Source organism: Eriocheir sinensis, chromosome 47 (assembly GCF_024679095.1).
Source record: "Eriocheir sinensis breed Jianghai 21 chromosome 47, ASM2467909v1, whole genome shotgun sequence".
NCBI classification, from domain to species: domain Eukaryota; kingdom Metazoa; phylum Arthropoda; class Malacostraca; order Decapoda; family Varunidae; genus Eriocheir; species Eriocheir sinensis.
In genome coordinates this window covers 3,659,598-3,674,543 of record NC_066555.1, presented here as the reverse complement: position 1 = coordinate 3,674,543, position 14,946 = coordinate 3,659,598, and the positions used below count along the sequence as shown (strand labels likewise).

Here is a 14,946-nt window from a genome sequence, read left to right as displayed (position 1 = left end):
TCCCCTCACACCCCACCTCCCAACCAGCTGAGTCGACCGTTTCATGGCCAACATCAGCCAATCACGTCTTGTTGAGCGCTGACAGGACCAAACAGAGGTGACAATGGGCGCGTGCACACACACACACACACACACACACACACACACACACACACACACACACACACGTAGTTTATCGACCGCGGCTAAAAAAAAAAAAGAATTATAAAGGTGAGAACCGTTCGTCAAATAAGTACAAACAGATGTGAACCATAAAATTTGAACCCGATGCTGAGATTGGACTGACCACTTAAATAACCTTCAACACACACACACACACACACACACACACACACACACACACGATACTCGATTCCCTTTTAAGTAAGTTTCGGTATTTGTGTCTCAATGTAATCTCGAATCGTCCATCAAATTAAAGATCACCATCCCATTTTTTTTTTCTTTAGTCAAGGTTAATGAGCGAATCAAGACGGGTGAGAAGAAAAAAAAAGGAGAGCAATAAAGATACAAACACATAAATACCTTGACTTAATTAATGACTTGGGGATGGATCAGAAGGTGTAGTAGTAGTAGTAGTAGTAGTAAATGGAGGTGGGGGAAGAGAAGGAAGAGGAGGAGGAAGAAGAGGGAGGAGGAAGAAGAAAAGAATCTGAAGAAGAAAAGGAGAAGGAGAAAAAAAGGAGGAGGAGGAGGATAAGAGGAGAAAGAAGTGGAGGAGGAGAGAGGAGAACGACCTTGACGACGAAAACTACCAAGCAAGAGGAGGAGGAGGAGGAGGAGGAGGAGGAGGAGGGACGTAAGAAAACAGGAGCAGCAGCAGATAACAGTAAGGTTCTTCACTCTAATGAGCTTCCCTGCTTTGGACAACAAGAATATTCTGCATGTCTTTACTACAAGTGTGAGGGACGTGCCTAGAGGAGGAGGAGGAGGAGGAGGAGGAGGAGGAGGTATGCTTATTAATGGAGTTCACCAAGGCTAGTGACCACTCATGTTAGAGGAATGTAACACGCTATTTGTCGTCCTCTTCTCCTCCTCCTCCTCCTCCTCCTCCTACACCTCAACTATTTACACACACACACGCCCTTCTAACCCGTCCCCTCCCTCCCCTTCCCTTGCTCTCCTTCCCACACCTCAACTATCCCTCTCTCTCTATTCCTTCTTTATCCAGCACAAGTTTTATTCTACTCCCTATCAATTCTTCCCTTTCTTTCCTTCCCTCTTCTTCCCACACACACACACGCCTCATCTATCCCTCTTTCTCGTCCCTCTCAACCCAGCACAACTATTCTATTCCTTTCCACTTCCTCCCTTTCTTTCCTCGCTCTCCTTCTCACACCTCATCTATCCCTCTTTCTCGCCCTCTCTACCCAGCACTGCTATCCTATTCCTTTCCACTTCCTCTCTTCCTTGTTCTCCTCACACCTCACTATCCCCCTCTCTATCCCTTACAAGCCCTATCCTACTGCCGTCCACTTCCTCCCATCCTTCCTCACACTCAGATCTTCCCGTGTCCTTATCCTCAGAAAAGTCTTGTGGGCAGCCCTTCAGAGTCACACGATCCCAAGAACCCAACCTTTCCCTGACCTTGGTTCCGCCACGCTCCGGCACCTCCACGTCAGTCAGCCCTCCCGAGCATCCTCTTAGGTGTTTTTTTACTCCCTTTTTCTCTACCGTTTAGCGATCTGGAGGCGTTATCTGGTCTTGTAGCGCTCGGGGGCTCGCCAGGAGGAGGAGGAGGAGGAGGAGGGAAGAGGATCAGGAGAAAGGACATTTATAAGGATTAGATTAGACAGTACGTGGAGGCGGAGGAGGAAAGAAGAGTAGGGCGACACACGAAAAGGAGGAAGAGAAGTAAGAAGAGGAGGAGGAGGAGAGGAACAGGAAGAAGAGCAGGAGAGCCAAGGAGGAAGAACAGCGAAGGAAGATCAGGAAGAGGACTAAAAAGGACCCACGAATCTCCATTATTTTTTCTCTCTTCCGTTTAGCATAAGAAGGAAGAGGAGGATGATGTAAACGTCAAAAGGAGGAGGAGGAGGAGGAGAAGGCGAAGGAGGTAGGACGCAGGAGGATGAGGTTGAGGTTCCCCACGCATGACATCGCCGTCGCTCGTCGTCACATCCAGGTCCAGATAACGCCCCTGACACGCCGTTCCCGCAGCGCCGAACATGGGGCGGCCAGGGCGGTAAAGGGTCGCCTCTCGCCCTCCCCTGATACCATCGTCCCCCCTCGAGCTGGACACAGGACGCTACTACGGGTAATTATGCAAAGATTCCCATGTTCTTCCTCTTTTCTCTGATCCTTCCTTCCTTTACTCCTTCCTGACTCTTTTCCTTCCGTTTCCCATCCTTCACTCCCTACCTTCCTTCCTTCCTAGTTTCCTTTCCTTTTCTTTCCCTCGTTCCTCTTTTCCTCTCCTTTTCTGCTCCCTCCCTACGTTCCTTTCTTTCTTCCTTTTCCCATATCTTCCTTTTATTCCTTCTTCCTCTTTTTCTTCAGTTTCCCATCCCTCGCTCTCTCTTCACTGATCGTTACTGGCCCCTCTCTTCCGTCCTCTTCTGTCGTTTCCCACACTTCCCATTCTCTTTCCCTAACGACTCCTTTGCCTTCTGCCGCTTTCCTTTTCTTAATTACTGTCTTTCCTTCACATTTCCTCTTGTAATCCCTTTTCCCTTTAGTTTCCCATCCTCGTCTCTTTCTTTTTTCCGCTCCCTACATTTCCTCTTTACCCTCTTCTTCTTCTCTTCTCTTATTCTTCACCTCTCTATTGTCTTTACATATTTCCTTTTGTAATCTCTTTTCCCTTTAATTTCCCATCCCCGTCTCCTTTTTTCCTCTCCTACCTCCTTTTCCCTTTTTTTACTTCATTTCTCTACGCTCCATTTCCTCTTTACCCTCTTCTTATTCTTATTCTTCTCCTGTTCTTTACCTCTCTTTCTTCATCATTACCTGGTCTCCTTCCTTTCTAATTACTCCTCCTACCTTCCCTTTCCCACCTGCTCTCTTTCTCCACCACATGCATGCAACTTAACCCTTTCTTCCTCGAATACTTCTTCTTCCTTGTCCTCAGCCATTTCCCTTCCCTTCCTCTCTCGTCATCATCTTTATCAGCATATCGTGAGGTCTTGCGTGGGTGATAAGAGCAGCAGCGGGCCCCTTGTTCCCTTCTTTATCAGCTGTGAGTCAACGCCACACACACCACCGCCGGCTTTACCTCATCCTCGACAATCGCAACGGAATGGCTGGCGGGTCGCGATACCGCCGGCTTCGCCCAACGTGTGTGTGTGTGTGTCGGGGAGGGGGAGGGGGTTATAAAAAGCTGAATCACCGCTTACAGTAAAATGAGACAATAAGTAACAACAAGGCCACTTTATAATCGCAATTGTGTTGGCATGATTCTCGGTTAACACTCATTTCTTCGTGCATCCCTTTTCTCGCTTTCTCTGATTCTCGCTAAGTGTTAGATGCACGCAGAGAGGGAGTTTACGATAATGTAATTCCTGCTTCACTCCCTCCCTCCCTCTCTCTCCCTCCCTCTCTCTCTCTCTTTCCTTCTTCACTCGCTGTCTCAATCTTGATCCTGCTTAAAACTCGTATTCTCCCACCCTCCATAATTGTTACACGCATTAAGAAGCAGAATATGATCAAACAATTCCGTCTTCACTCTCCCTCTCTCTCTCTTCCTCTTCACTCGCTATCTCAAGCATTAAGAGAAGGGAGAAAATGTTACCAGTCTTGTTCGTCAATGATTCAGTCAGCCAACATTCCCTCTTATTCTCTCACTCACTGTCCCTCACTCTTATCTTTTATGTGCTCTAAGAAAGGGAGAAAATGTTGATACAAAGCCGCGCCGGAGGGACTTAACTCTTAAAGGCTACAGAGACGCAGACTGTCATCCTTTCAGAGTCTGGAGAAGTGGACGTGAAGTGGCCGGAGCGGAAAGGAGAGCAGAGGAGAGCTGGGCAGGGCAGAGCAGCGAGCAGCGCCGCCTCAAGTCAAGAGAGTCTGCTGGTCGGGAGTTTCTCAGCGACTTGAGTGTTGGTTGAGCTCAAAGCGGCGGCGGCAAACACACACACACACACACACACACACACACACACACACACGAAGACGGAACAGACGGCCCATTGACCACCCTTCCTGCGGCCACACTGCACGCTCGGACGGCGGACCATTCATAGACCTCACTGATACACCAAAATAACCACTTCAGGGCTCGGTTGGTGGTGTTTTTTCCCCACCGTCCTTCGCCCCTCACTCTGTACCCTCTTCACGACCTCGGATTCCCGTGCAAACAAATACTTGATCACGTTTCACGGCTAACAGCAACAGCAGCGGGAGGAGGACATGCCAAAGGGGCGTCCTCCACTCTACACCAATAAAACATGAGAAGAGAAGGCGTGACGAGCGAGCGACATCGAGGAGGATAAGGACGAGGAGGAGGAGGAGGAGAACGAGATGGTTTATATACCTCGAGGGGGCGGGAGTGGGGGCGCGAGATGGCCCTTCCCTGCCCGGTCTTGCATCACTGCGGGGATGTGGCGAGCGACTGACGGTGAAACAGAGCAATCCCGCCATCCATGCAGTGAGAGGCGAGAGCAGTGACCGCTGCCTTCCTTCTCACACACTAGCCAGCCTGCAACTAACTCTCGCAGGCTCTCTCACTCCTCCCTCTCCCTCCCCCAACCCCGAACAGCCCAGGAGGAGGAGGAGTATGGGGAGATAAGGGAGAGGGAGGAGGGGCCCTGGCTAGTGTGGGTGGCGACGGCGGGGAGGGATAGAGGGGATAGGAAGGGGAGGAGTAGAAGGATTGGTGGTGGGCGGGGATGAAGGAGGCGCAGCAGCAGTGTAGGAGGAAGATGGGAGGATGTGGTTGTGTAGGATGATGATGGTGATTCTGGTGATGGTGATAATGACAGTGATGGTGATTTAGAGCAGGAAGAAGAAATTGAGAAGCAGAAACAAGGACAACAACACGAAGAAAAAAAGAGAAGAACAATTTCAAGAACAAGAATAAGAACAAGAAGACGAAGGAGAAAAAGAAGTTCAGGATCAAACACAAGAGGAAAGTGAAGGACAAAAGCATCAAAAAATAAGTTAAAAAGATGCCCAGAATTCTCAGTTTAAAGGTCATACGACAATTCACGAGAAAATTAAAGCAAGATGCAAAAAATCACTTTAAAATAAACAAGACTCGTGTGTGTGTGTGTGTGTGTGTGTGTGTGTGTGTGTGTGTGTGTGTGTGACAGGGCATACTAAAACGCTATCCAAATACACCCCACGCCCCCTTCTGTTCACCCCTTCCCCTCCTCCTCCTCCTCTTCCCTTCCTCACTGCCCCTTTCTCCCTCCTCTTCCCCTTTCCCCTCTCCCTTACACTCCCATTCCTTACCATACAGTACTAATTCAACCCATTCCCATCCTTACTCCTTCCCTCTCAACAGTACCACCTTCACTCCTTCCCCCTTCCCTCTCAGCTGTCCCTCTACCCCCTCCCCCTTCTCCCCTTACCCACCACCACCACCACCACCACCAGGAGGCGTGACACGGCCTTCAATCCCCTTCGTTACGTAGAGAAAGATTAATTACTGCCCACGAGAGAGAGAGAGAGAGAGAGAGAGAGAGAGAGAGAGAGAGAGAGAGAGAGAGCACCCTCCTCCCTCGAACCACAGAAATGTCAGGTAATCCAGACACATTTTTGAGAGAGAGAGAGAGAGAGAGAGAGAGAGAGAGAGAGAGAGAGAGAGAGAGAGAGAGAGAGAGCCCGCCTGTCTTAAAACAATAGAACATCGACTTCCTTGGGGGACACAGCGTGAAGTATCGTATAAACACAACCCCAGAAAATAAAACAAAACAAATGAAGATAAGAGAATCGGTCTACAAGAGGGGCTGACAAGCATGATATTCCCTAACAAGCGGGACGTGCGAGGAATTGAAAAAACAAAATAGCATCGGTAGCCTTGTATGGAGGGTCAAAGTCTGCGCCCCAGCCATCTGCCTCGACGATACGGGAGTTGTTATCACATTTAATTGTTGTCTGAAGTGCTTAGTTTACCAGAGGGAATTTGATAGATGTAACCTTTTTCATTCTTTCCTTTTCTTCATCTTGTCACGTTTCTCTATTTTTTATCTTACTTATTTATTTTTTCATACGAGGAAAGACTCAAACAGTTAAACTTACATTCTCTAGAAAGGCGAGGGGTGCGTGGAGACATGATCGAGGTTTATAAATGGATGAAGGGCTTTAATAAGGGGGATATTCATAAGGTTTTGTTGGTAAGAGAACAGGGAAGGACACGAAGTAATGGGTTTAAACTGGATAAATTCAGATTCAACAGGGACATAGGCAAAAATTGGTTTACTAACAGGGTGGTGGATGAGTGGAATAGGCTTAGCAGTCATGTGGTGAGTGCCAATACAACTGTCACATTAAAAAAAAAGATCAGATGAATTCATGGACAGCGATATTAGGTGGGGTTAGATACACGGGAGCTTAGGTTCAAAGGAGCTGCCATGTACAGGCCTACCAGCCTCTTGCAGACTCCTACGTTCTTATGTTCTAAAGGAAGCAATTCAAGGGCAACAAAAAAGAAAGTGTAGAAAAAAAAGCCGGTTAATCGCTGCTCCTATAAAAGAGAAAAGTAAAGAGATATTTGAGTGAAGAGTAATTTGTTGTCCAATGTGCTTAGTTTAACAGATGACATTAGATACATGTAACTCTATTCCCTCTTACCTTCCATTTAGATCTTTTAACTTATGTATAGCTTACTTTTATTTTTAGTGCTTAATTTACTAGGATTTGATTAGGATGGGATTTGATATATGTAACCTTAGTCATTCTTTCCTTATTTTTCATTTTGTAAGGTTTGATTAATGTATGTTTAACGTGTTGTCTAAAGGGGTTATTTTTCTAGATGTGATGTGATACAGGCCCCATACTCTCAAACACCCACATTAGATAAGGCTTTGGTAGAGGCTGTGGGTTCTGCCATGTGTTGTTTTATGAGCCTCGTGATAAGTCTGACAAAGATTCTCCACCATGAGCGTAAAACCCCCCACTCATGACTACCAATTTAATTTCCTTTGTAGTCTTTGGAAATATTTATGGTATGAGTCGAAGGAGTCTGAGAGTACGTTTTTTTTCTGTTTCTTGGTCTTCTTTTTATTTTTTTTCCTTCGTGAATTCACTTTTGCATTTCATATTTTTCCCCAATCTTCATTTTTGTATTTTTTTTCATTTTACATTTTTTCTTTCTATCTTTTTTTTAATTGTTTATATCCTCACTTATCATGATTATTTCCTCTCCCCACTTCCTTCCTGTCTTCCTCATTCCCCCATTCACACACACACACACACACACACACACACACACACACACACACACACACACACACACACACACACGTTTGTATAGCTTATTTTAAACGATTGAACTACTTAACAGAAATCCCTCATAAAAAAAAAACATTAATTAAAGATTTCCCAAGAACCAGAGACGGAACCTAACTTTACTTCCTTACTTCCTTATCTTGAACGTTTGTATAACTTATTTTAAACGATTGAACTACTTAATAGAAATCCCTCAGAAAGAACCATTAAAGATTTCTCAAGAACCAGAGACAGAACCTGACTTTACTTCCTTACGTCCTCACCTTAAACGTTTGTACAACTTTCTCTTTCCATTGGACAAAAGTGAGTCTCGTTGTCATCTATTTTTCCTTGCATTCCTGTGTCATTAACCTACGATCTGATCACACGCTGGACTCGCGATCGCCAGCTAGTACTCACTCGCCCCATGTGTGTGTGTGTGTGTGTGTGTGTGTGTGTGTGTGTGTGCCACGTACGTCCACTGATGCAATACAGCTGAGAGGTCTCAACACATGACACTCAACCAGACTAACTCCCTCCCCCCTCCCCCCCTTCTCTCTCTCTCTCTCTCTCTCTCTCTCTCTCTCTCTCTCTCTCGCGGGGTTATATTTTGAAGTGTTTAATTAGTTTTGTTGATTTAAAAGTATATTAACTAGTTTCAGTTACAGATTGAACTCTCTCTCTCTCTCTCTCTCTCTCTCTCTCTCTCTCTCTCTCTCTCTCTCTCTCTCTCTCTCTCAGGATCGTAAAAATTACCCTCTGGCTTGACCTTCTCCCGTAAGTGGTTGTATCTTTTTTTGGTTGTTGTTTATCTCCTAAATTTCATTATCTCCTAAATCTCCTAAGTGTCAGTAATGTTCATGGTTTTCTTCTCTCCATTCGCAGGTTTACATTAGAAAATAGGCGTCATTTTCCTCATTTTTGCAGAAGCTGGATTTAGGGTGAAGCTTCTTTACGTAAATAGCAAAAAAAATATAAAAAAAGTAAAACAATCTCCATAACTAATTTTGTATTACAATTAGATATTTCGGTTTCTTTCCCTTTATTTTTCTCTTTAAGTTAATTTCTTCTCAAAAATTACGTTACATTATTTCGAGTATTTTCTTCCGTACTGATAAAGAAAGTTTGGTTGAAAAATATTCCTTCATAAGCCTAATTGCCGGGAGAGAGAGAGAGAGAGAAGGGGGGGATGTGCAGGTGTTAGCATGCACGAGAAAGGCAAGATGGAGGGATGGAGGGGGGGAGGGAGAGAGAGGGAGAGGAAAGGAGATAGTGAGGAGGGGAGGGGGGATGCAGTGGAGAAGGGAGAAGGGATGTGGATGGGGAGAGATGGGGAAGAAGGGGGAAGGACAACGTGAGGAGAGGGTAGATGGTGTGTGTGTGTGTGTGTGTGTGTGTGTGTGTGTGTGTGTGTGTGTGTGTGTGTGTGTGTGTGTTCATCTGACTCACATTCCTCGCAGGGCATGATGATTCCTTGCATGTGTGTGTGTGTGTGTGTGTGTGTGTGTGTGTGTGTGTGTGTGTGTAAATGAGGAAGACAGGAAGGAAGCGGCGAGAGGAAATAATTAAGATAAGTGAGGATAAATAAAATAAAAAAAAGATAGGAAGAAAAATATAAAATGAAAAAGAATATACAAAAATGATGACTGAGGAAAATTATGAAATGCAAAAGTGAATTCACGAAGAGAAAAAAAAAACACTAAAAGAACCAGAAACAGGAAAATAACGTACAAAAAGAAAATAGCACGTGAAGGCGAAAAATACAAAGAAAACAAAAAGAAAAACGGGGAAAAAAGAGGAAAAGGAGGAAAAACGTGAACATCCAATTCCTTCACTATTCTCAAGACTCGTTTCCATGACCAATCGCTTGAAAATTTTCCTGCAGACTTTGGTTGAAAAAAAAAAAATCTCTTTCGTTTTCTGCCGGATTATGGAGGAGAAGGAACGAGAGTGGTAGATCATGAGGGAGGGAAAAGAAGAGGAGGAGGAGGAGGAGGAGGAGGAGGAGGAGGAGGAGGAGGAGGAGGTGGTTGTGATTATTCGTTGCTGAGATAAGCGAGAATCAAGACTCTTACCTGGTTGTTTATCGGTCTCTCTCTCTCTCTCTCGTCTCCATGCTGGTTAGTTTTCCTTTTTCTTTTCCTGTTACCTTTTACTTTAAATTTCCTCCCTTCTCTTTCCTATTTTTCCTTGTCTTCTCGATTCCTTCCTTTCATCTTTCTCCATTTGTTTCCTTTTTTTTTATTCTGTTACTTTTGTTCCTCAGTTTCTCTAATAACTTCATACTCTCTTCCTTTTCCTCTAACACTGCAAGAGCAACAAGAACAACAAGAACAAAAAAATAACTACAACTACAATTATTATTACTACTACTACTACTATTACTACTACTACTACTACTACTACCACTACTACTATTTAATTCCCTTCTCTCAGTTTCTATTATATCCATATAATTTTTTTTCTCATTTTTCCTTCTCCTGTCTTTCTCCAAATCTGCCTTTTTTTTTTTTTTTTACCTTTGTTACCTCTATTTCCTCCCCCAATATGTTTCCTCTCCAGTGTCTCTCCTTCCTTTCTTTTCCTCTACATATCATCTCGTCTACTACTTCTTCTATTGGCCACATACAAGAAGTGCTTACTACTTTTCCTCCTGCTCTTCATTTCCTATTGCTTCGTGGGTTTCATGTTACCTGTTTCTCTTTGTCCTGTTTTTAGTATTTCCCTCGTTTCCTGATATCTCCTTCTCCGAGTTTCTTCTTTTTTCCTGTTATCGACTTTTCATTCTTTGCTTTCTCGTTTTTCTTTCTCAGCACGTTCCTCTTTGTCCTTCTCCGAGTTTCTTCTTTTTTCCTGTTATCGACTTTTCATTCTTTGCTTTCTCGTTTTTCTTTCTCAGCACGTTCCTCTTTTTCCCTTTCCCTTTCTGTCACCTTTTCCCATTTCTTTGATTTCCTTATTAATTTACACACCAACTTTATCTTCCCTTTTTTTTCCCGTGGCTTCTTCTCAATTACCTACTAAACATTCTTTCCTCATACTTTTCTTCTTTCCCCTTCTGCCTCCCTTCCTCCTTACATACTTTTTTCAACAATTACCCTCTCTGTATGCTTTCATTTCCTTCTTTTCTTCACATTTTACATCTCCTTCCCCTTCTTCTCGTCCTCCTCCTCCTCCTCGTCCTCTTCCTCCCGTCTCTCCACACATGCCCAGCGGAACACTTCACCGCCGGCCGTCGCTTGAGTAAACAACACATTACTCCTTCCCTTCTTCCGGGTCACGTTTCGGTGTTTTTAACTGTTCCCTCTTTCTCTTTCCTCTCTCTCGTTTTCCTTCTTCTTTTTCTTCTTTTTCTTCTTCCTCCTCTTTCTTCTTCTGTGTGATACTATTTGCATGGTCAACTTTCTTTGTATTTTATGGCGTGGGTAAGTTTAAATAGTTTCTTAATCTGTGTTCTGGTCTGTTTTTTTTTTCGCTTTTTCTTGAGGTTTCCGACGTTCATGAATGTCACACACACACACACACACACACACACACACACACACACACACACACACACACACACACACACACACACACACACACACACACACTTTGTAACACTTTTATTGGCATTAGTTTTTATTACTTATCCACTACTACTACTACTACTACTACTACTACTACTACTACTACTACTACTACTACTACTACTACTACTTTCTCGGCATCATTATCGTTATGGCTATTATTATCCTCGTTGTTAATCTTTTTCATAATTCCTTTTTCCTTACGTCCATTAGTCGAGGGGAAACAAACACCTTCCACGTGGAAACGACTAAACAAACAAACAAACCAAAGGGAGGTGAGACAAGAGTGGCCTGTTGAGAGGGTCCGTACACACACACACACACACACACACACACACACACACACACATCCCACCACCATCACCCCCTCCTTCTCCTTCCACCTCCTCCTCCTCCTCCTCCTCAGCTGCTCACTCAAGTCCACAAATACCACTTAAAGCAAATCCCAAGTAGCTCTTTTCTTTCTCTTTCTTCCTCGCTCATCCCTTCTCTCCTCTCTTCTTTCCTTCCTTCTTTTCTTCGCTTGCTGTGCTTCAGGATCGCGTTTCATTGCTACTGTCAAATCTAGGAGTCTGTGTATCTTTAATATTATGATCGTGGCTTAATTTGATGGCCTTTGTTGCTTTGGGGTTCTATTCTCTTAAAAGGAGTTGGATTGCTGCGATTTGATTCTTTGTTTATTCTGCTTTTGGTCGGCGTCCTTAATAGAATGTAATAATAATAAGAGAATGGGGTGATATGTAAACGTTATTTTTATACGTATATTTTAACTAATTGGCTTAAATAAATAAGATAAATGACCGCATAGATACCAAAAAAAGTGACGGATTTACTGATTGAGTGACTAACTAGACCAATTGCCTGACTGACTGACTGATTGACTGGCGAACTAACTAACAAGCTGATTGACTGCCTGACCTAGCTGACTGACTAACTGACTAACTGACGAGCAAACTAACCAACCGACTGACTACTGACAAATTAACTGACTCACTGACTAACTAACCAACTGACTAACCGACTGACTGATTAAGTGACCAACGAAATGTGTTGCGTTGGTGCTAAATAAAACACAATCGAGCAACGAGCAATTAACTCCTCCACAGGTAAGAGCTTAATTAAAGATTCACCTGCGAGCCAACGACAGGTGTGTGTGTGTGTGTGTGTGTGTGTGTGTGTGTGTGTGTGTGTGTGTGTGTGTGTGTGTGTGTTAGCCAGCCGAAGACAAGCTTATTACCCTTTGCGTCCTGGTGTCGTTTGTTATGGATTTAAGTTTATGAACCTGACACGTGTGAGTCCTCGGAGCGTGACGATCAGAGAAATAAAAGTTACGACTTGCACAAGACGACAGACAGACACAGACGGACATAGAAAACCAGCCATGCATTCAGTCGTTCGAGTTTTCTTTATATTTCTGCATGTAATTATTTTTTTTTGGACTAATGCTGTCTGGATTTTTGTTGGATGTATAATTTCCTTCTTTGAATTCTATATTGTATCTGTGAACGATTAATAACTCTCACATTATCTATCTACCTGTATGAATGTCAGACCTCCCTTATCGATCTATCTATCCATTTATCTATCTATCTATCTATGCAGGCCAGCCCTACCCTATCTATCTCCTCTTTCTATCTGTCTGTATCTATCTATTTATATGTCTGTCTATCTATCTATGCATACCAGACTTACCCTGCTACCTTGCGTAACTTAAAACACACACACACACACACACACACACACACACACACACACACACACACACACAAGCACTCCCACAGAACAGCACATGTATACTTAAAGGAGGGAGGTTGGGGATGTGCAAGAGAAGAGGGGAGGGGAGGGGGGTGAAAACTGTGCTGCCTCGCTCTTTCTTTCCTTCGCCTTGCTGACAACACCAGAGATCGTTGTTGCCCTCCTAAACAGCCCTCTTATGCACCCTCCCTGCCACGCCTCTGTCTTGCCCTGCCCTGCCTGCCCTCCTCTCTTTCTCTGCCTTGTGCCCCTGTTAAGTCGCTCACTATAGGCTATTCACTGCGACCACACACACACACACACACACACACACACACACACACACACACACACACACACACACACACACAAGGCTGCCCCTGTCCCCTCAGACTATACAAGTGTTTCCCTGTTCTTGTATATCGCAAAATGACCACTTCCACCCCCTGTTGAGATGCTAATTTCCTCCTTTCCCGTCCTCCCTCGCCCTGCCCTACCCTGCCTCCCCTTCCCTCTGCTACATAACACAACCATAGCCACACTTACATGCAAACGCCACCTCCACCATAACCTGCACACACAAACTCCACTAACACAACAGCCACACCACATCTAAGCACCCATACACACACCACCACAACCGTCACCGACACACACACACACACACACGAACACTTCTCTCGCAACTCACCGCACTTTCCCACTCTTACAAACACACTATACAACCACACTCACCACAACCACGACACCGCGACCACACTTACCTCCCCCCTCCACCCCCCCCAAACACACACATCACTATCACAGAAACCACCACCAGGTCCAACACCACTACCACCACAACCACCACCATTCATCTGATTAGGTAATTGACGAACTGACGACCCGATAATCAAACATAATGAACACAAACAAACAAACAAACAATATAAAGTCCCATCACACCCCCACCCGTATTTCTCCTCCTCCTCTTCCTCCTCCTCCTCATCATCATCGTCATCATCATCACAGCCTCCCGCACGCTGACATCCATCTCCCCCTTCCACATCATACCATCAATCTAGCCTTGTCTCAATCTTATACCCCCTTCCTCCCTTCCCCCTTCCCTTCACTAGCCTCCGCTTAACCCCTTCATCAATCCTGCCACTCCATCATCCCTTACCCCTCACCTCTTCCTCCTCCCCTTCCTCCTCCTCTTCCTCTTCCCATCCTCGGTTTTGGAATGACACACGTCTCGTCCTCCTCAGTAAACAATCCCGCGGTAGTGAAGGGCAGTGACGGGGCGAAGGGGAAGATGGATGCGACAGGAAAGGGGAGGAAAGACAGATGGGAAAGGAAGGAAGGAAGGAAGGAAGGAAGGTAAGAGGCTTGGTAGAGGGTGAAGGGAAGGCTAGATGAATGGGGAAGGAAGGAAAGGGGGCAGGAAGGAGGGAGATGAAGATAGATTTGAATGGATTGAGAATGAAGGAATGAAGGAATGAATGAAGGGCGGAAGGAAGGAGGGAAAGAAGGAAAAAATGGAAAGGATAAAAAGACGTATTGACAAGAAAGAAGGAAGGGTAGAGGAGGCAGAAAACAAAGAATTAGGAATGAATGAATGAAAGAAAACGAAAAGGGAGAAAGGAAGGAGGGAATGACTCTTGAGGAAGGAATGAAAGGAAGGAAGGAGAAGGGGAAGAGGTGATGAATGAATGGAGAGGGAAGGAATACTAGATGTTGTTGACTAAAAGTAAAATTACATAGAAGGGAGAGAGAGATGTGAGAGTACTTAGAGGAGGAGGAGGAGGAGGAGGAGGAAGAGGAGGAGGAAAACAAGATAGATGGATGGATGGATGGAACTATCTTTCTCTTTACTCTGTTCAATGTTCCTTAACTCTTTCTTGTTTAACAGCTGGTATTTTTTTTTTTAAGTTAACACGTGTGACTCTCTCTCTCTCTCTCTCTCTCTCTCTCTCTCTCTCTCTCTCTCTCTCTCTCTCTCTCTCTCTCTCTCTCTCTCTCTCTCTCTCTCAGTTGTGTTGCTTGTCATTATGTTGAGTTTGCAGGGTAAGGGTGAGGGAAGAGGAGGAGGGGTAAGAGGAAGAGGAGGAGGAGGAGGAGGAGGATTGGAAGGGGAGAAGGCGGTGAAGGACGAGGGGAGGAGAAGGAAAGAAAGAAGGAACTGAAGCAGGATGTAAAATAATAAAGAATATGAAAATGGAGAGAGGAAAGGTCATGGAAAGAAAGAAAGAAAGAAAGAAAGAAAGAAAGAAAGAAAGAAAGGAAGGAAGGAAAGAAG

General features: G+C 44.7%; 1 protein-coding gene across 6 annotated transcripts in view; it reads right to left on the bottom strand.

The window, feature by feature from the left end:
- Positions 1 to 14,946, bottom strand: part of LOC126981280 (breast cancer anti-estrogen resistance protein 3 homolog) — a 155,161-nt gene that overhangs the window by 22,633 nt on the left and 117,582 nt on the right. Inside the window, exon 1 of one of the 6 annotated variants that reach the window (XM_050832180.1) lies at positions 4,469 to 4,655. The exons of 4 other annotated variants lie outside the window; for them this stretch is intronic. In XM_050832180.1, coding sequence (XP_050688137.1) covers positions 4,469 to 4,523 — 55 coding nt within the window. In that variant the 5' untranslated portion in view covers positions 4,524 to 4,655. Of the gene's footprint in view, positions 1 to 3,862; positions 4,053 to 4,468; positions 4,656 to 14,946 lie in introns of those variants that run through there. One more of the 6 variants, XM_050832181.1, reaches the window with a different exon arrangement.